Raw genomic sequence first — 21,604 nt, 5'->3', positions numbered from 1 at the left:
TCCGATTTTCCCTGAATGTAATCAACAGAAAACCGGTGGAAAAAACGCAGCATGCAGTAACGATTAAAAATCTGAATCGGATGTAAAAAACTGTTAAAAATCGGAAACGTATGCAGTGGGCAGGGAGCCTTAAGATGCGTACACACGTCCAACTTTATGCCTGATTGACGTTTAAACTAGTTTTCTGAATGACTTGAAGTGCAAACAACAAGTAGTTCAGATGTCATATACACACTGACCAACAAAGTGGCTGAAATGGTAATTTACATGTCGTTTAACCAACTTGATAATGGACAATGGACTAGATAGAACAATTGACTAGATTAAATGACTGGTCAAACGACTTGTTGTTTGAACATCTATTAGTTTGACAAACAACTAAAAGTTGTTTGTATAGATGTATGGACCTAAAAGTCATTTGAATGACAGTTGGTCCAACGGATCTGGCAAAACCGGCTATTATCAGTCCAACTTGTCGTTCAAAAAAGTTGGACGTCTGTACGTAAAAGGTACGTACACCTGTCTGATTTTTCCGAAATACTTGCCGTTCAAACGGCAGTTGGACGTGTATACGTTCGATCGTTAGACTGATAGCAGGAGGTTTGACTGATCCATTGAACTAATGGTCGTTCAAATGACAGTTAGGTCCGTACCGGTGTACAAACGACTGTGAGTACTTTGTACAAGTAATTGCCATCCAAACAAAGTCTTTTGATTAGTCGTGTGATCTGGTCCATTGTCTATCCACTCCATTGACCAGTCAAACGACATGTAAATTAGCTGACATTGGCATATCAGTTGTTTTGTCGTCTGTGTGTACAAGACGTCTGAACAACTGTTTGTTTGAATGACAAGTCGTTCAAACACCCGGTTTGAAATACAATATTTCGTAAAATCAGACGAGTGTACGCACCTTTAGGCCTCTTTCACACATAGCAGAACAGAAATCACGTGCAAGTCAACGGCATCTCTTGTGAGTTGCATTGTTTGTCTTCAAAAGACAATTTGTTTTCAGTAAAAGTTTGGCTAGTGTGTATACTTTTTTACACAACAGACGTGTGATTCAAAGATCAATACAAGCCAGTGGGAATTGTGAATTCTCATAGCAATGTGAAAAACACATGCAAATTTGAAGTTAATTATGTTTTCAAGTAAATTACCTTCATTGGTACGAATGAAAAATTTGCATTAACAAACATACACAAACAAAAAGATTCATAAGCGGAACCCCCCCCCCCCACAAAACGCAAGAGTCACAAACATGAAAAAAACTTGGAAAACCACGAACAGAAATGGCAAGGATAAGTGTGAAAACTGCCTTATAATGAAACTTCTTTTTTTTTTTTTTTTTATGAATGCACAAGCCTGAGTTGTAAATTGTGACCTCCCATTCCTACCTCTTAAGGGGCCCATACACCAGTGATCGAAACGGCCGTGAAATCGCCGCGCACACCAGTGACAGAACGATGGATTTCCGTCCGAAATCCATCGTTCCCGTCGACTCCCGTCGATCCATCCGTGCGGAAGATTTTTCTTGGGTCGGGAGTGCGTCAATAGCGGCCTTCGAATGCCCGACGCAATACAGCGGAGATAAATTACCTGCTCCGCCGACGCGAGCCCCCGCTGTCACCTCCCGGCTCCCATCTTCTCCCATCACCTTCCGCATCACGGCATCAGTGTATAACTTCCTGTGTCACTGCAGTGACAGCGGAAGTACAAATAGAGGGCGCTCTATTTGAACTTCCGCTGTCACTGGCGTGACAGAAAGTTATACACAAATGCCGATGAAAGAAGATGCCAGCCGGGAGCCGATGCGAAGAAGATGCCGGGACCAAGCGGAGAAGAAGACAGCGGTGGACCAGGGGACTCGCGCCGGCCAGAACAGGTAATGTATGCAGGGTAAGGGGGGGGGGGGGGGGCGTTTTCAGGCTGAAATCGATTCACAACCTGTTTGCAGTAAGGTGGCCATACGATCCCTCTCTGATCAGATTCCATCAGAGAGGTATCTATCTTTTGGTCGAATCTGATGGCAAATCGACCAATGTATGGCTACCTTTATAGTAGTATTTACTACTGGACAACTGTCAGCATCGCCAGTTATGTAATACTGGTGAAAGGAGTAAGCACTGGCCTTGTGACAGTTGGCTAATGGGAGCAACTTAGTGAGGAACTAAGGGACAGGCACGATTTACAACTCAGCTGCAGACGCATTCACTTTAAGCGGACCCAAACCAAACATTTTTTTAATTCAAAATATTTAGTTGCACCACTCTGACACATACAAAGATAAACACTCCTTCACGCCTATAAGCATTTCAGTGCATGCTTTTCACCCTTCTCTTTTCATAACTAGGGTTATACAGGTGGCAGCCATTACTTCTGAGCTTAGTAGGAGGTTTTAGATCATGGGTGTGTTTGTCATTAGCTACCCTCCCTCACAGGGGCGTCGTCTATGTGAAAGCTCACACAAGCTAAGATCACCTCCCCGTGACATCATCAGTGGCAGCCTGTGTTTTGTTTTATTTTTTTATCTCCTCCACCAGTCTGCCGGATTCTGTCCCGGCAATATGAAAGGAAGGGAGGGGGTTCAAACTATAAATGTAAAATATTTTATATTTGTCATCATGCAGCTGAAAAAAGGCTGCTAATTATTATTATTATTATTATTATAAGTTAGAAAATAGATTTCTGAAATCTTGTATTTTTAACTTGGGTCCACTTTAGAAAGCCTGTGAATTCTCCCTATTTTGTACATAGTGCTGACATCACCAGCAAGATGGCAGCTCCTGTGCAGGAAGAAAACAGGCAGCAGATCCGAGCTATGGCAAAGTACAGTAGTAACAGCAAAACACATTGAGGTAGAAATGTCTGTTACCTCAACATGCACATCTTGTCACATTTTTTTCAGGTTTGTCTTAAAGCAAACATTTAATGAAAGAGAACCCGAGGTGGGTTTTAAGAACGCTTTTATTAAAGTAAATGCAAGAAAAATAACATTTGCGTAAAAACCAAATCTCAGCTGTGGGAACAGAGCACCCCAATTGCATCGATAATCAGGGTGCCCGGCAATCAGAGAAGACCTGGAAAGTCACATCCCATCTAAGGTTTAAAATAAAGCCAATTTTCTCACTTAAGCATCTCTCTGCACTTTGTAGCAGGGCTGTGGAGTCGGGCAATTTTGGGTGCCTGGAGTCGGGAAAAAATGCACCGACTCCGACTCCTACTGAATTTGTAACTGTAATTAAAATAGAAAATATGATAAAATGTTCTATTTCTCAGATAATAGTCATTAAAAATAATGTATATATACAGTATATATACAGTAATAGTTACTTGTGCTGCTTCAATAAAGCAGTCCCCGTATTTTTAAGGTCAGATATACAGATCTGATTGTGACTGTATATATGATGTGTACACAGGAATCTCTTATATATACTAAATAACATCTATGCTGTAAGAATAAAGTCTGATGTGTAGCTGTGTCACTAATAGAGATGGTCAACGAGATGGAAATAATTCTGCATTGATGCTGATTTATGCAAATGTATGCACTCCCTTTGCTGATGAAATCAAATAATTTGATATGTTGTTAAAATTTGGTTTGGTGACTACAAATTAAAGGGTACCTGAGGCGGATGAAAAGTAAAGTTTTATACATACCTGGGGCTTCCTCCAGCCCCCTTCAGGCTAATCAGTCCCTCGCTGTCCTCCACCACCCGGATCTTCTGCTATGAGTCCTGGTAATTCAGCCAGTCAGCGCTGTCCGGCCGCATGCCGCTCCCACAGCCAGGAACATTCTGCACCTGCGCAATAGTGCTGCACAGGTGTAGTATGCTCCTGGCAGCGGAGTGTGTGCATACGCACTACGCCCGACTGGCTCAAGTACCTGGACTCATAGCAGAAGATCCAGGTGGTGGAGGAGGACAACGAGGGAGGCGGCTGGAGGAAGCCCCAGGTCTGTATAAAACTTTAATTTCATCTGTCTCAGGTTTACTTTGTTACACAGTAGCACTATACATATGCTCTCCCCACAGAGCTGCAGGGAATCCACTGAGAATGCTGTGCACATTGAACACAGAGGTGTTGTCTGTCACCCATAAACCTTGTTCAGATTGTACATGAAGTGTAATATAGGAAGAATTCCCTTATTCCCCTGCAGAGCACCTGCACATCACTCTTACATGTACCCACAGTTACATTGCCTACGGCCTGATAGATGTTCTTTGTTCCGGTTTGTACCTTTTACAAGTACTCTTACCAAGGACTAGTTTTAGTCTAAAGGGAATAAATATAGTAGTTAACATATCCTTCTCACTTCAGTTGTCTTGTAAAATTCCTAAGCGTTGGCAGTTAAGAGACTAATTTCACGTTACATACTTTTAATCAACAAATTGCTTTTGGCGTCAATTTTTGGATCAGTGGGGACTGCAGCCCCATTCTTTTGGGTCAGGGGGTGGTGTGGAGGGGTAGCTCCATTTTTGTATGGTGTCTGTATCGTTTTTAATGGGTTTTATGTATTTGTATCAGATATAGTAGTTACTTATCATGTTTACTTGATTGTTTAATAAAGTGTATTTTTTACATCTTCATGCACCAAAGAGCCAATTCTCTTCCTTGTTTTTTCAAATACATTTATGTTGGCATAGTGCATGAAGATTATCTTTGTTATACGAAATTGTATGATTACCTCTGTCCTAATTGACCTCAGCCCCTTACCCAGAGTTATTGGTTTCGAATAAATATAGTAGTTAACATATCCTTCTCACTTCAGTTGTCTTGTAAAATTCCTAAGCGTTGGCAGTTAAGAGACTAATTTCACGTTACATACTTTTAATCAACAAAATTGTGATATGCAAATTAGAGGAGTCGGAGTCGAGGAGTCGGTGGAATCCTAAACTGAGGAGTCGGAGTCGGTGGATTTTTGGACCGACTCCACAGCCCTGCTTTGTAGGCGCCTCTTTCTACTCTGGTTTTTCAAACAACAGAACATAAAGCAAACAAGCGTGTGGTCAAGGTCTCTCGCCACATGTACAAACGTAATGTCTACAACTTGCGTCATTTATGTGAGCCTAAACTCTATTACATGAAATGTGGCCGTGTGGCTATGAAGCATCACATCTCTATATCAGTTCAACAAACCATTGAACGTTGACAGAATTCATTAGATCAATGACAGTAAAAGGGGAACTGTCGCAAAAACCTTAAAAACACATACAAATAAGAACTACGTTACTTACAGAGTAAAATGAGCCATACATTACTTTTCTCCTATGTTCCTGTCACTTACAGTAGGTAGTAGAAATCTGACATTACCGACAGGTTTTGGGTTAGTCCATCTCTCCATAGGGGATTCTCAGCATGGCCTTTATTCTTTATAAAGACGTTCCCTGAAAAATATTTATATAAAGATGCTGCCCAGCCTCCCTGCTCACCGTACACTTTTTTGGCAGTTGGACGGAGCCACTGCTATTCACTAAGCGCTTCTAAAAATAAAGAAAACTCTGAGAACCCCCCTATGAGAAGATGGGCTAGTCCAAAATCTGTCAGTAATGTCAGATTTCTACTACTTACTGTAAGTATCAGCAACATAGGAGAAATGTAATTTATGGCTTATTTTACTCTGGAAGAAACATGCTTCTTATTTGTATATGTTTGCATGTATTTAAAAATTTTAAGCCAAGTACAAATATGGTGGTAGCTACAGACTTTCAATGTAAAGAGGCATACACTGTACACAGCGCTGTAGATCAGGTAAATGACTGATATCCTCCTGATCTCTATATTTAACCTGCTCTTGCACTGAAAATGTTACACAAGATGTCTTGTCTTAAAGGGATACTGTAGGGGGTCGGGGGAAAATGAGTTGAACTTACCCGGGGCTTCTTATGGTCCCCCACAGACATCCTGTGTTGGCGCAGCCACTCACCGATGCTCCGGCCCCGCCTCCCTTTCACTTCTGTAATTTCTGACTTTAAAGTCAGAAAACCACTGCGCCTGCGTTGCCATGTCCTCACTCCCCCTGATGTCACCAGGAGTGTACTGCGCAGACACAGACCATACAGGGCCTGCGCTGTGCGCTCCTGGTGACATCAGCGGGATCGAGGACACGGCAACGCAGGCGCAGTGGTTTTCTGACTTTAAAGTCAGAAATTCCAGAAGTGAACTGGAGGCGGGGCCGGAGCATCGGTGAGTGGGTGCGCCAACACAGGATGTCTGCGGGGGACCGTTAGAAGCCCTGGGTAAGTTCAACTCATTTTCCCCCGGCCCCCCTACAGTATCCCTTTAAGCTGGGTCTACACGTAGCGATCCGGCGGCTCGATTAGCCGCCGGATTGCCTCTTCCGCATCCCCGCGCGTATCCGCCGCGTCCCTGCTCGTCCGCACGTGCGTCAGATTCGATCCCCCCTTGTCCCCGCCGGCGCCGCTTATCTTCCGGTCGATTCCCTGCCATTGTCCGCTCGTGGGGAACGAGCAGGGAATCGAGCGGTGGCGAGATCGGACCTGTCGGATCTTATCGAGCCGCATCAGCGGCTCGACTGATAAGACACATCGCCTAGTGTAGACGGGGCTTAAAGGCGGCCACACACGATACAATAAAATGATCCGATTTTACGGCAATTCGATAAAAACGATCAGATCTCCCGGAAAAAATCAAAAGCTTTTTTTTTTTCATTCGACTGAAAAAATTCGATCGGATTTCCCGGTTTCTTCGATTTTTATAGATCCGGAATGCCAGATATTTTTCTTCAATTCTTCTAAAGATTGTATGGTGTGTGTTAGATTGTCAATGTATTAATATACACAACCTAGCAATTTTGTCAGTTTCCAATCATTGGTACATTGGTCATATTTTTGAAATGATACAATCAGTCAGAAAAATTGATTGCAATTCTTAAATTGAACAGATATTTAAAAAAATTGTATGGTGTGTGGCCAACCTCCTTGGCGGTATGGACGAGTATACACATCCATTACCGCCGGAGGTCGCCGCTCAGGCCCTGCTGGGCCGATTTTTACCAAATAAAAAGCAGCACACGCAGCCGGCACTTTGCCAGCCGCGTGTGCTACCTGATCTCCGCCGCTCTGCGGCGATCCGCCGCGAGCAGCGGCGAAAGAGGGTCCCCCCAGCCGCCCGAGCCCTGTGCAGCCAGAACAAATAGTTCCGGCCAGCGCTAAGGGCTGGATCGGAGGCGGCTGACGTCCATGACGTCACTCCGCTCGTCGCTATGGCGACGAGGTAAGCAAAACAAGGGAGGCTGCTCATTGCGGCCTCCCTTGTTAATTCTGATCGCCGGAGGCGATCGGAATTATGCTTCAGGAGCGCCCTCCAGTGGGCTTTCATGCAGCCAACTTTCAGTTGGCTGCATGAAATAGTTTTTTTTTTATAAAAAAAAACCCCTCCCGCAGCCTCCCTGGCGATTTTAATAGAACGCCAGGGGGAACACGTGCGTGCGTGTTTTCTGCACAGGGAAAATGAGAACTCATGATAATCAATGGGCTAGTACACACGTCATGCGTTTTTCGCACGCAGAAAAAATAAAAAACCTGACATTCTGCATCATGATTCTGCACATTTTGTCAGTTTTCCGTATCATTTACGGTACATCAGCTGCTGTGAAAAAAGCATGTGCTTTTTCCTGCATAGAAACACACTTGGGGCTTGATTCACAAAAGAGTGCTAACTGTTAGCACGGCCGTTTTCGCGCGAATTTTCGAGCTTAATTAAATGGTTTCGTGCGCAAACCAATTTTTGTCCGAAATCGTTATCACGTGCAAACGCAAAACGGCCGTGCTAACAGTTAGCACTCTTTTGTGAATCAAGCCCTTGGTGTGCAGAAAACTGTAAGACAAGTGTAATCCCTGCCTCAGGCTCGGTCCACACTATGCACGGTTGCATAGTGGGTCGCCCCCCCGTTCTCACCTGGGACCCCCCTTCCCCGCTCCCCTCCAGCTAGTTTCTTTTAAAATCAATTGGGCGACAAGCGGGGAACTCGCTCACTTCCTTGTTCCACCGCTTGCCGTGTCACTTCCTGCAATGCCGCCCAATGAAATACAGAGGGCAGCATTGCAGGAAGTGACGTGGCGAGCGGTGGAACGCAAGGAAGTGAGCGAGTTCCCTGCTCGCCGCCCAATTGATTTTAAAAGAAACTAGCTGGAGGGGGAACCCACGGAACAGTTTAAGTGGGTTAAGATGGCCCGCATTTTTAACATTTGTATCCGTGGCTCCGGTTTTGGTCCGGGCCCAAAAACAGAGCCACTGATACGTTTTAAAATGTGAACAGAGCCTAATGCCTGGTACACATCATGCAATTTTCCATCAGATCGCCAGGTCAGATCGATCATTTGGGAGAAGTCCAATCTGATTTTCAATTGTTTTTCTGATCAATTTTTTACAGAAGTGTTCGGACACTTGATTACAAAAATGATCGGACTTGTTGGAAATTATCTTTTCGACCCATCTGACTGGGAATTGCACGGTGTGCCCCAGGCATTTAAAGAGACTCTGAAGTCTCATTTATTTACCTACTTTTCTTATATAATCCTCTTCAGCATTAAAGGGGAACTGAAGTAAGAGGTATACGGAAACTGCCATATTCATTTCATTTTAATCAATACCAGTTGCCTGGCAGCCATGCTGGTCTATTTCTCTGCTGTAGTATCTGAATAACACCAGAAACAAGCATGCAGCTAGTCTTGTCAGATCTGACTTAAGTCAAAACACCTGATTTGCTGCATGCTTGTTCAGGGGCTATGGCTAACAGTATTAGAGGCAGAGGATCAGCAGGGCTGCCAGGCAACTGGTATTGCTTTAAAAGAAAATAAACATGGCAGCCTCCATATACCTCTCTCTTCAGTTCCCCTTTAATGCCCTAGTAGAATCGCTGCATCCCTGAGGCAGATAGCAGATTTATTACAGGGACATCGACCTGCAAAGTTCCACGACTTTGCAGGTAGCAGATTATGCTGCCCTGGAGAGGCAGAGCTTTGAGCTGTAGCTCTGCCTCTCTGCAATCAATCTCCGCCTCCTCCCCACCCCTCTCAGTAAAAGAGGACAGAGGGGCGGGAAGAGGCGGCAATCAGCAGAGAATGACTGTGGAGGAGACAGAGCTACAGTGTAAAGCTCTGCCTTTTCTAGGAAGTAAAGCCCTAGGAGCCCGGGGGCTTTGCAGGGCTTACACTCTGTAATAAATCACTCAATTGCCGCGGGGATGCAGCGATTCTACTAGGGCAATCATGCTGAAGAGGATTACATAACAAAAGCAGGTTAAAAAAATGAGACTTCAGAGTCCCTTTAAGAAATGGCTTTGTGGTTGCTGCCAGCTTTGTACTGCTTGATTTAATACAAAGCAGTGAGAAGGTGATGCATGCTGCTGTGGCCACACTGCTTCTCCCCAGTTTCTGCTGGCATCACTCCTACAAAGAATGATGCGCACAACCAGCAGCCCTGTGAGCATTCCCAACAGCTGCACTGCAACTTACAGCAATACTGAAAGTGAACCTGAACTCTTGCAGAGAGAAAGGCACCCGGTATGTATTTAGAGAGTTTAGCCTGTCTAATCCCCCCAGTGTTCTCCCCAGGCTCTTTCAGCCGGGTGCCTCACCCGGCTAGTTTTGATGGAGCACCTGGCTGTCATTGGCTCACCTCCTCCTATACTATAAGCAGAGTTGCACAAAGAAGCACCAGTCCTGCATTTTTTCATATTGCGCCACCCGGCTACTATTTCATGCCACCCGGCTAGAAAAAAATTCTGGGGAGAACACTGCCCCCCCACCTGTGACTAATCACATCTGTTATTTGATCTCTCAGCTGTGTCAGCTGGCTGCCTCGGCAGAGCGGCTAATTTGCAAACAAAGGATGTTAACCCTATGTCTGCTTCCATGAAAGTAGGAAGTAGACACACTGCAGATTTATTGCAGCTGTAACAAAGAAATATTCTTTAAAGGTTATTATTCTGTTTCTTAACGTAAAGGGAACCTAAACAGAGGGATATGGATGTTTCCTTTTAAACAATACCAGTTGCCTGGCAGTCCTGCTGATCTCTGTGGCTGAATCACACAGCTGAAACAAGCATGCAGCTAATCCAGTCTGACTTCAGTCAGAGCACCTGATCTGCATGCTTGTGGAAGGGGCTGTGGCTAAAAGTATAAGAGACACAAGATCAGCAGGAGAGTCGGGCAACTGGTATTATTTTAAAAGGAAAAATCCATATCCTTCTCAGTTTTGGTTCCCTTTAAAGCAGAGAGGAAGTTCTTTGTTCAGGTCCACTTGAAGAGAAGCCGATACAAAAATGTAGATACTCAAGTGGAGGGAAGGTTCTGGATCCCATAGGAGCCCTCGGTCCACCGCACACATATGGAGTGACTTCACAACAGCCACTGAGGGCTTGTTTCCACTGTTGCGACGCGATTTCGGCCGCATTCCGACGCTTGTAAAAACGCATGCGGATGCGTTTCCACATGCGTTTTTACCCGCGATTTCGCATGGCAGGGTGCCATGCGAAATTAACCATGACACTGCCAGGGCAAAATAAAATTGGAAAAGGTGCGAAATCGCGGGTAAAAACGCATGTAAAAACCGCATGCGTTTTTACTATTAAATACATTAGCGGCGATTCGCACGGATTCCCGACGCAGGCAAAATCGTTGGCTCTTTTGTGCGTTTTTTTACCGCTGAAAAAAACGCACATCACCAACGCTACAGTGGAAACAGGCCCACCCACTTGCATACCATGTGCGAATCTGCATGCGTTGGACGCATGCAGATTCGCGATAGTGGAAACGAGCCCTGAGTGTTGCCACGTCAAAACAGGAAGTAGATCAGTATTTACTTATTTCTGCAGGAAGATACAGGAGGTAACAGACAACAGCTACAAAAATATCCTCATTTAAAAAGGGAACCTGAGGTGGCATTAAAAAAAAAAAAAAAAAAAAAAAAAAAAAAAGAGAAACCTCTGGACTGTCCAGAGACTTCCCTGCACCCAGGTTAGTATCAAACGGTTTTCAAATGTAAAAACATATTCCCCAGAGGTAGTATTTAGGTCCGGTTTACACTCAGAAACACAAATTGCAATCACTGATTTTACATTTCAGCGTTCTGTAATTTTCTATATGTTTTTTTTTTTCCTTTTGGTGATTCTTGTAAGGGCCAAGAATACCTAGGTGAGAAGTAGGGAGGGACCGGGAGCCAAATAGTGCAGTATCGTTAGGTATAGGGAAGATAAACTCATAAATATATACTCACAAAGGTGGGTTGCAGTTCCTGCAACCACCATATAGGCCTGCAGGGAATTAACCGTTACTGCTCGGTACTTCAGGTCCTGCTGGATACTGGATGGTCGCTCTCCTGTCTTATGATAGACTTTCCAGAAAAACTGCAAAGCCATTACCTCCGAAGGAGGTCTGACTGGTAGTGGGTGGGGTGGAGGTGCCCAATGTATGTTCTATTTTGGTATTTTTAAATGAAAATAAAAATGTATATAATAAAAAAAGAGGCAATTGCTTACCACTCCAGAAGATAGACACCAGTTCAACTGGGAAAAAAAGTTTTTAGTCAAAAAGCAATCTGACAACGCGTTTCACGGGCCATGGACCGCTTCCTCAGGTAAATACAAAATGCCTTGTATAGCATAGGGGATATGAGTGTAGGCGCCTCTGTCTATACTCTATCCCCTATGCTATCATGGCATTCTGAGGAAGCGGCCAGGACCGGTGAAACTGGTTGTCAGATTGCTTTTTGAGTAAAAACATTTTTTTTCCAGTTGAACTGGTGTCTATATCTTCTGGAGAGGTAAGCAATTACCTCTCTTTATTATATAAATTTTTATTTGCATTAAAAAGAAATACCAAAATCGAACATACATTGGGCACCTCCACCCTACCCACTTCTGTAATTTTCGGTGATTGCGTTTTGCGATTGTCATTCCAGTGAATAAGAATCGCTCGGTGGGAAAATGCTACATGCAGAATATTTGTGATCTTCGGAAATCGCAAAGGCCCCACAATTGCCGCAGTGTATTATCTCACAGGATGACTTGTGCTGCATCGCTTTGATGAAAGCGCCCAAGTGTGACTGTGGCCTAAGGGCCCGTTCAGACTGCAAAACGCGGACGGCCACGCATGCGGAACGCAACGCGTACGAACGCACGCCATCCGCATTTGTGTGCGTTGCGCGGCTGATCCCATTACTGAAAAGTGAATGGGACAGCCGCGCGTTTTTTGTAAAATCTGCGTGCAGCATGCGTTCCCGGACCGCATAGGTCCGGAACGCATGCAGTGTGAACATCAGACAGTGCAGTCTATGCACTGTCTGATGTCGTGCGTGTCTGCCTCCTGCACGCGTTTCTAAAACACGGCTGGAAACGCGTGCAGTCTGAACGGGCCCTTAGAGCCCGTTTCCACTGCTGCGGAAAATCGGTCCTAATCCACAGAGTTTCCACGCAAGCAAATGGCGTGGGGAAACTCTGCCATGGGGGATAATGCTGCCGCCGTCCGAATCGCTTGCCTTTGCGATTCGGCCGACATTGCAGCATTTTTTCGTGCGGGCGGCAGCAAATCCCATGGCATGGCTTCTGGGATTAATTTGCATACTCACAGACCGGGAAGTGCAGCCAGGTGCGGCAGCTAGTGGAAACGGGCCCTCACTTACACCGACTTTCAGAATGAGTTTGTTGTGGGCACCTGTTTTAGGTTAATTGCATTTGCTCTATATATGGTGCAGCTATGAGAATATTAGATAGATTGACAGATGCAACACTAGCCTGTGTTGTCTGACGTGAGCAGGTATCAGAAGTAATAAACACAGCATGTATCTCCTGATCCAGTTCTGTACCATGCCTGAAGAAGAAACAAAGTTTCAAAAGCTTGCTAAGAAATCTTGCACAATTAGGCATTGAAGGCATCACCTAAACTACTTTTGTTATGTCTTTGGAAGGAACACTAACGATGCCAAAAGAGAAAGCTGATAAAAGTGAAGTGCTACATGTAAAGCAGCCCATACACTCAGCCGATTTTCTGGCCGACCGATCGATCGCGATCGATCGATCGATCGATCGATCGCAAATCGGTTGGCCAATCGACCGATCGACGGCCGATTTCGATCGATTTCGATGGATTTCCATCGAACTAGCAGGGTGGAAAATTTAGGTCGATCTGATGAGATTGCTTATCAGTTTGCATTGGCCTTAATGGAAATCTGATGGCAAAAAAATGCCATCAGATCGAATTTCAACAGATTTCAAACTGAAATCTATTGGAATTCTATCCTGGTAAAAAATGTTCTAAAAACGCATCAGATAGATCATCAGATGCATTTCTTATCTGTCTGCTGCCAATCTGACGAGTGTATGGGCACCTTAATACATGGATACTGTGATATGCATCTCATTTACACACCACTGTCCACACTCACCAAGTAAATAAAAATATAATACACACATAACCGTTCTCTGCACAAAGGGGAACAATACGCATTGTTTACACACCAGGTGGACATACTAATAAAATAACAAACCAAACATTATTAGTAAAGGAATTTACTGTGTGGGTGCCCAATGCGTACACAACACCAGGACGACTATCTATCCATCTATACACACACACCACTCAGGTATACGGTGCACGTGGACACCGGTAATTTAACTATATCTCATGGTGGGGTAGCACTCTCACCTTGCAGCACTGAGATCTCAGGGCCAGGATACTATCTGCATGGAGTTTGTATGTTCTCGCTATGTTTATCTTGGTTTCTTCTAGATACTCCGGTTTACGTCCCAAGTAACATACAGGCAAGCGGTATGCTCCCAAAACCAACCTTAAACAAATGCTAGATGGTTTGCGACTGAGGTAGCCTCACAGGGCCTCTTTGCGCAGAAGCATGTGTACAGCAGTCTCACTCAATGCGTCAGTGAGCGGTCAGCCTGGAGAATGGTCTTGGCCAAGAGAAGTATTCTCCTACTTTGTTCCACTGGTCTGTGTCCATGGTAGCACATTAGGCTATGATTACCGTACGGATAAAATGGCAAGCTTTTCTGAGGACAGTTAGTAACATGCCTATGTACTCTGTAATGCGCTGCAGATGTCAGTGCTATATAAATACATACTACTACTACGGTAGGACATTAGACTATGAGACTATTAGATTGTAAGCTCCTCTGAGGACAGTAAGGCCTCGTTCACATCATACGCGCTTCCATGCGCATTTGGAAGCGCATATGATGTGCTCAAACGCAGGAATGGCAGAAGGGAATAGACAGCCCTTCTACTGTTCACATCTACTGTGCTGCGCAGCAGTACGATGCGCTAGGAAGAGCTAGCGTACTGCTGCCTGCATTTTGCCCACAAGCGCAGAGCTTATCCCATCACGGTCAATGGATGGGATCAGCGGCGCAGATGGCGTGCAATCGTACACGTTGCGTTTCGATTGCACGGCCATCTGTGCTGAAGAGATGTGAACGAGGCCTAAGTGACATAACTGTACTTTGTATAGTGCTGCAGAAGATGTCAGTGCTATATAAATACAAGAAGTTTTAAATCAGGATGATCCCATTTATTGGCTAACTAAAAATGAATAAAAATAAGCAAGCTTTCGGCCTTGTAGCCTTCGTCGGGCTATATAAATACATAATAACAATATTAATAATAAGGTAGGACATTATACTATGACAATGGTAGAGATTAGATTATGAGCCTTTCTGAGGACATGACTATGCTCTCTGTAAAGTGCTGCAGAAGATGTCACTGCTATATACCAGGGCTGTGGAGTCGGTCCAAAAATCCACCGACTCCTCAGTTTAGGATTCCACCGACTCCTCGACTCCGACTCCTCTAATTTGCATATTACAATTTTGTTGATTAAAAGTATGTAACATGAAATTCGTATCTTAACTGCCAACGCTTAGGAATTTTACAAGACAACTGAAGTGAGAAGGATATGTAGACTACTATATTTATTCCCTTTAGACTAAAACTAGTCCTTGGTAAGAGTACTTGTAAAAGGTAAAAACCGGAACAAAGAACATCTATCAGGCCCTAGGCAATGTAAATGTGGGTACATGTAAGAATGATGTGCAGGTGCTCTGCAGGGGAATAAGGGGATTCTTCCTCTATTACACATTCTTCATGTACAATCAGAACAAGGTTTATGGGTGATAGACAACACCTCTGTGTTCAATGTGCACAACATTCTCAGTGGATTCCCTGCAGCTCTGTGGGGAGTGCATATGTAGAGCATAGTACTACTGTGTAACAAAGTAAGCCTGAGACAGATGAAATTAAAGTTTTATACAGACTTGGGGCTTCCTCCACCCGCCTTCAGGATAATCAGTCCCTCGTTGTCCTCCTCCATCACCTGGATCTTCTGCTATGAGTCCAGGTACTTGAGCCAGTCGCATGCACACACTCCGCCGCCAGGAGCATACTACACCTGTGCAGCACTATTGCGCAGGTGCAGAATGTTCCTGGCTGTGGGAGCGGCATGCGGCCGGACAGCGCTGACTGGCTGAATTACCAGAACTCATAGCAGAAGATCCGGGTGGTGGAGGACAGCGAGGGACTGATTAGCCTGAAGGGGGCTGGAGGAAGCCCCAGGTATGTATAAAACTTTACTTTTCATCCGTCTCAGGTACCCTTTAATTTGTAGTCACCAAACCAAATTTTAACAACATATCAAATTATTTGATTTCATCAGCAAAGGCAGTGCATACATTTGCATAAATCAGCATCAATGCAGAATTATTTCCATCTCATTGACCATCTCTATTAGTGACACGGCTACACATCAGGCTTTATTCTTACAGCATAGATGTTATTTAGTATATATAAGAGATTCCTGTGTACACATCATATATACAGTCACAATCAGATCTGTATATCTGACCTTAAAAATACGGGGACTGCTTTATTGAAGCAACACAAGTAACTAATTTTGATTGGTTTATTTCATTTTTGTGGACTAAGCACAGCTATTACTGTATATATACATTATTTTTAATGACTATTATCTGAGAAATAGAACATTTTATCATATTTTCTATTTTAATTACAGTTACAAATTCAGTAGGAGTCGGAGTCGGTGCATTTTTTCCCGACTCCGACTCCAGGCACCAAAAATTGCCCGACTCCGACTCCACAGCCCTGCTATATACATACATAATTTCACTCTTCAGCCATGCTCTAACGTTATGTACACAGTCATAGCACCAGGAATACCCCCTGCCAATAACTAGCAGTGATCAGACAGTATTACAACACCAGAAAATTCACTCAAACCTTACTAGCAGTAATCAGGCAGTTGTACTGCACCACGAGTCCACCTCATGTATCAGCAATGATCTAGCTGTATGTGGAGCAGTGATCGGGCAGCAGTGCGGTACCAAGTGTCACCTCCTCATGTACCAGTAATGATATGACAGTAGTACAGCACCAGCAGAGATCACCAGTTTATTAAAAACAAATTCTCCTCGCGGAGAAGCATGTGACTGACGCAATCATGTGACTGACATGCAAGCCTCTGAACGGCTGCTCACAATCATGTGATCATGCCTCATGTCTGTAGGCTAATACAGGAAGCAGAAGTGAGACATGATCACAAGCAATCATGCTGACATTTACAATTAACCTGATCAAATCTACTGCGTTTCCATATAACTGAATTACCCTTGATGTGGAATAAATTCATATTCACTAACCAGCCATGATCCAGCATAAGCATTGCACCAGGTACCTCCTTACCAAGCAAGTAAGGCCTGGAACCCACCAGGAGCGCTTTGTGATTTGAAAAGCTCTTGCTAATGCAGTGCGATGGGTGTGATCCCACGTGAGCGATGTGATTTTATAAAAATGCCCCATAGCATTGCAGTCGCTAGAGCTTTTTGTTCAAATCACTAGTGCTTAGAAAAGACTTCTAGTGGGTTTTTGCCCTAAATAGCACTCCAAGAGCCCCTAGCCCCGCAAAGCACAGGCAATAGTATAGAATTGCGCAGAAAAAGTGGGATCAGCGCATCACCAGGCCGCCTCTGGATGGCCTCAGCTCAGAGATGCGCTGAGCCCCCCCATGAACTACAAAACGCACCTTGAACCCAAACAGAGGCTCTGCATATACACCAAAGAAAAACTATCAAGTGGGAGCAGCTGACCAGAATTAAATCAAACATAGCAAAGAAATGAACAGCGCTACTTAAAAACAGATGAGTGCTTACCTGCAAAAAAGTGCACACCCCACTCATGGGATTCAAATACACAATGTGCATACACATGACCTGTCTACCACTTGAAGGATGTTAGTTTCCACTAACAAATTGCAAATTGTTAGTGGAAACTAACATCCTCCAAGTGGTAGACAGGTCAATAGTATAGAATATCCAGCAGTCCTGCCAAACCGTACCAGGGAGTATGGTAGTGAACCTGGAAACCTTCACTACAGTGATCAGGCAGTAGTACAGCACCTGGAGTCCCCCCATAGCAGTGATAAAGCATTATATAAAGTTTCCCATAAGTGATTAAAGTGGACTTAAACTCTTGCACAGTACAGGAGAAAAACCAGAGAAAGGCACCCTGCATGCAGTGTTCTCCCCAGGCTCTTTTAGCTGGGTGCTCCACCCGGCTAGTTTTGGTGAGCACCCGGCTGTCAACAGCTCACCTCCTATGCTGTAAGCAGAGTTGCGCACAGAAGCACCAGCCTTGCATTCTCTCATCACGCCCCACCCGGCTACTTTTTCATACCACCTGGCTGGAAATAATTTCTGGGGAGAACACTGCTGTATGTATTTAGAGAGTTTAGCCTGTCCGATTCCCCCTCATCTCATCTGTGACTAATCACAAGTGTAATTTGACCTTTCAGCTGTAGACCCACTGCAGATTTATTGCAGAATTTGTACCAGCTGTCCTAAAGAAATGTTTTTCTTTAAAGGTTATTATGCTGTTGCTTATCTTTTAGAGCAGCAAGGAAGTTCTGAGCCTACTGTAAGTAGTAGTCAAGTGCCAAGCAATACCGGCAGATATCAGGCAGTGTAGTTAACTCCCAGAAGTAGTCACTGATCAGGCCATACATATCTCGGCCTGCCACCAAATCGACCATCAGACTGATCACTCGATCATTGAATCTGATCAGAGGGATCCATAACCCGCCCACACACTGTAGACAGATTTGTCTAGCACCGCCAGAGCCAGCCCCCCCCCCCCCTAATGTGTGTGTGTAAGGGTCTTTCTCAGGCCCCTTATTGCAGGCTCACCTGTCACACCTCCTCCTGTGTACACAGTGTATTTTTGAATTGCCACCACAAGCGCCTGTGACACTGGCACATGTAGTGATTTCAGTGTCAAGTGGTGCAGTGGCAATTCAAAGACACCAGAAAAAGGAAAAGGTGAGGAGTAGCGTGACAGGTGATCGTGCAACACTCGCCACAGGCCTGGGAAGGGGCTGAGGTTCATTGGCCATTGGGTAATGAAATGCTTTTATCGCTGCGCACCGATCAAGCCCTTGTGACAGATATCCTCTCCAATGCCAGGATTCCAATAGGTTCGAGTAAAACAGGCCTGCTGTAAGAGGGTACTGCGATTGGAGAACTGCTCCCTATGAGGTTTTCTGATGGGTCCCCTAAAGTAGGCTAGCACCGTTCACTATATTCAGATCGTATTGTATGAAAACAGAGAAGCTGGTAGGCCAAATAGATCCTGAACAATTGCAATATTGATGATCTAATTAACCCTCCTGGCGGTCTATTAAAAACCGCCAGGGGGCAGCGCAGCAGTTTATTTATTTTTTAAATCATGTAGCGAGCCTAGGACTCGCTACATGATAGCCGCTGTGCAGCGGCATCCCTCCACCCACTCCGATCGCCTCCGGTGATAAAGCCCGTCCGGAAATCCCGGTCTGAACGGGATTTCCATTAGGGCTTCCCCCGTCACCATGGCTACGAGCGGGATGACTTCACTGACGTCAAAGGGAGTCCCGATCCACCCCTCAGCGCTGCCTGGCACTGATTGGCCAGGCAGCGCATAGGGTCTGGGGGGGGGCAGGCCAGGTAGCGGCGAACTGGCGGGCAGCGACAGCGATCGGTGTGCACACTCAGCTAGCAAAGTGCTAGCTGCGTGTAGCAAAAAAAAAAAAAAAAAAAAAAATTATGCAAATCAGCCCAGCAGGGCCTGAGAAACCCTCCTGCGCGGCTTACCCCGCCGGGAAGGTTAAAGAACTGGTCATAGATATAAACATAACTGGCCTAGGGTGCGTACACAAATCCACTTTTGGATTGATAGCCATCATACTACAAGGAAGTGGTAAAAATTGGCCAAGCATTGACCAATAAAAATTGGACGTGTGTATGCGCCCTGGCAAGTTTAACTCTTTAATGGTGTGGGTCGATTAAATACAATGATTCCTTTCCATATGAATGCTCTTATTGAAAATAAGATCATTCGCTAAAAATTGCACTATTTATAGGCACCTTTAGGGGAAAACTAAAGATTAAGCTTTAATTAACTGTGGCTTCTTCCATCCACTAGAAGTCTATCTGGTCCAGCGCCGCAGTCCACTGACCACCAGGGTGTTGCTGTCCCCTCTGTAACATCACTGACCCCAGTTGGGTCACAGACTTCTGCACATGCAAACCTCTCTCGATTACAGTCTTTGTGAACTGCGCAAATGCAGGACACTCATGGACACAGGAGCTCAATTGCAAGAGGCGCACAGAAGCCTGAAACACGACTGGGGTTGACAATCTTACAGAGGTAACAGGCACCCTGGAGGACAATGGAACTGCAGGCTGGAGAAATAAGATCCAGGTATGTAAAACGTAATCTTTTATTTTTGCACCTATGATACACTTTAAGGCAGTCCAGTGACAAACAGAAATATAACCAGCAACCCCAGCAGTAGTGCAGAAGCACCCTGTGCCAGGCAGTAACATTACCAGCACCCCCAGCAGTGACTGGCAGTAGTGCAGCACCAGGAGCACCCCCTGTACCTGGCAGTAATATCACCAGCACCCCCAGCAGTGATTAGCAGTAGTGCAGCACCAAGAGCACCCCCTGTGCCAGGCAGTAATATCACCAGCACCCCCAGCAGTGACTGGTAGTAGTGCAGCACCAGGAGCACCCCCTGTGCCAGGCAGTAATATTACCAGCACCCCCTGCAGGGACTGGCAGTAGTGCAGCACCCCCTGTGCCAGGCAGTAATATCACCTGCAAGGACAGGCAGTAGTGCAGCACCCCCTGTGCCAGGCAGTAATATCACCTGCAAGGACAGGCAGTAGTGCAGCACCCCCTGTGCCAGGCAGTAATATCACCTGCAGGGACAGGCAGTAGTGCAGCACCCCCTGTGCCAGGCAGCAATATCACCAGCAGGGACTGGCAGTAGTGCAGCACCCCCTGTGCCAGGCAGCAATATCACCAGCAGGGACTGGCAGTAGTGCAGCACCCCCTGTGCCAGGCAGTAATATCACCTGCAGGGACAAGCAGTAGTGCAGCACCCCCTGTGCCAGACAGTAATATCACCTGCAGGGACAGGCAGTAGTGCAGCACCCCCTGTGCCAGGCAGTAATATCACCAGCAGGGACTGGCAGTAGTGCAGCACCCCCTGTGCCAGGCAGTAATATCACCTGCAGGTACAGGCAGTAGTGCAGCACCCCCTGTGCCAGGCAGTAATATCACCTGCAGGGACAGGCAGTAGTGCAGCACCCCCTGTGCCAGGCAGTAATATCACCAGCAGGGACTGGCACTAGTGCAGCACCCCCTGTGCCAGGCAGTAATATCGCCAGCAGGAACAGGCAGTAGTACAGTATAACCTGGAATCCCATCTGTATGTAGCAGTATGACACAAGCAGCCCATGTGAATAGTACTATTGTAGGCCCCCCTCCCTAGGCCCACAAGCATTAGGCAGCAGCAGTGTCCCCTCCCTCCCTCCCTCCCCGCAGGCCTCAGGCCGGGGTCTCACCTGGCGGAATCGAGGGTCTGGTCCAGCATGTCCATGTGTCGGGGTCGGGAGAGGGGGGCCCCCCGGCCGGGGTGGCAGTGGCGGTGTTGGGGGGCCGGGGCGGCCCGGGGAGGAGGAGGAGGCGGGAGGCCCGGCGGATCTGATCACGGGGACAAACAGACGGGTCATGTGAGGAGATCCCTTCCCTGCCTCTCCTGCACCGCCGCCGGGACACGTGAGGAGGGGAGGCGGGGTGACAGCAGCTGCCTCTCTGCACACACCGGGAGAACGGAGACACGCGGGCGGGCCCGACACACACAGGCGGATCCCTCAACTCTCACCACCACAGCGGGAGCGCCAATACACGAGCGGGCGGGCCCGACACACACACACACGCAGCAGCGACATGGAGCGGGCGGGCCCTAGAAACACACTGACCAAACCTCCAACAGCCCAGCTCCATCAGTTTCAGCGATGCGGGAGGGCACAACATCTCTGCGTTTCTCAGATTCTGCTGTACTGTTGCGGGCGGGCAGTTTTTCTTTTATTATGTGAAAGATCCCTAGCAACCACCTTATATTGATGCTAGTTCCGCAGTAAAAACGAGCCCAGCTTTTGTACATTTATTTATGTTTTTTTTTTACTTGCAGAATCCAAAAGGCACTCATTTTTTTGCTTTCAGAAATTTCTTGCAGGCGG

General features: G+C 45.9%; 1 protein-coding gene across 2 annotated transcripts in view; it reads right to left on the bottom strand.

The window, feature by feature from the left end:
* USF2 (upstream transcription factor 2, c-fos interacting) overlaps positions 1-21,356 on the bottom strand; it is a 75,248-nt gene extending 53,892 nt beyond the window's left edge. Inside the window, exon 1 of one of the 2 annotated variants that reach the window (XM_068241528.1) lies at positions 20,927-21,356. In XM_068241528.1, coding sequence (XP_068097629.1) covers positions 20,927-20,961 — 35 coding nt within the window. In that variant the 5' untranslated portion in view covers positions 20,962-21,356. The remainder of the gene's footprint in view (positions 1-20,926) is intronic. The other variant, XM_068241527.1, reaches the window with a different exon arrangement.
* Positions 21,357-21,604: the final 248 nt, after the last annotated feature.

Source organism: Hyperolius riggenbachi, chromosome 6 (genome assembly GCF_040937935.1).
Source record: "Hyperolius riggenbachi isolate aHypRig1 chromosome 6, aHypRig1.pri, whole genome shotgun sequence".
In the NCBI taxonomy this organism is placed as follows: Eukaryota; Metazoa; Chordata; class Amphibia; order Anura; family Hyperoliidae; genus Hyperolius; species Hyperolius riggenbachi.
This window is presented reverse-complemented; position numbering and strand designations above follow the sequence as displayed.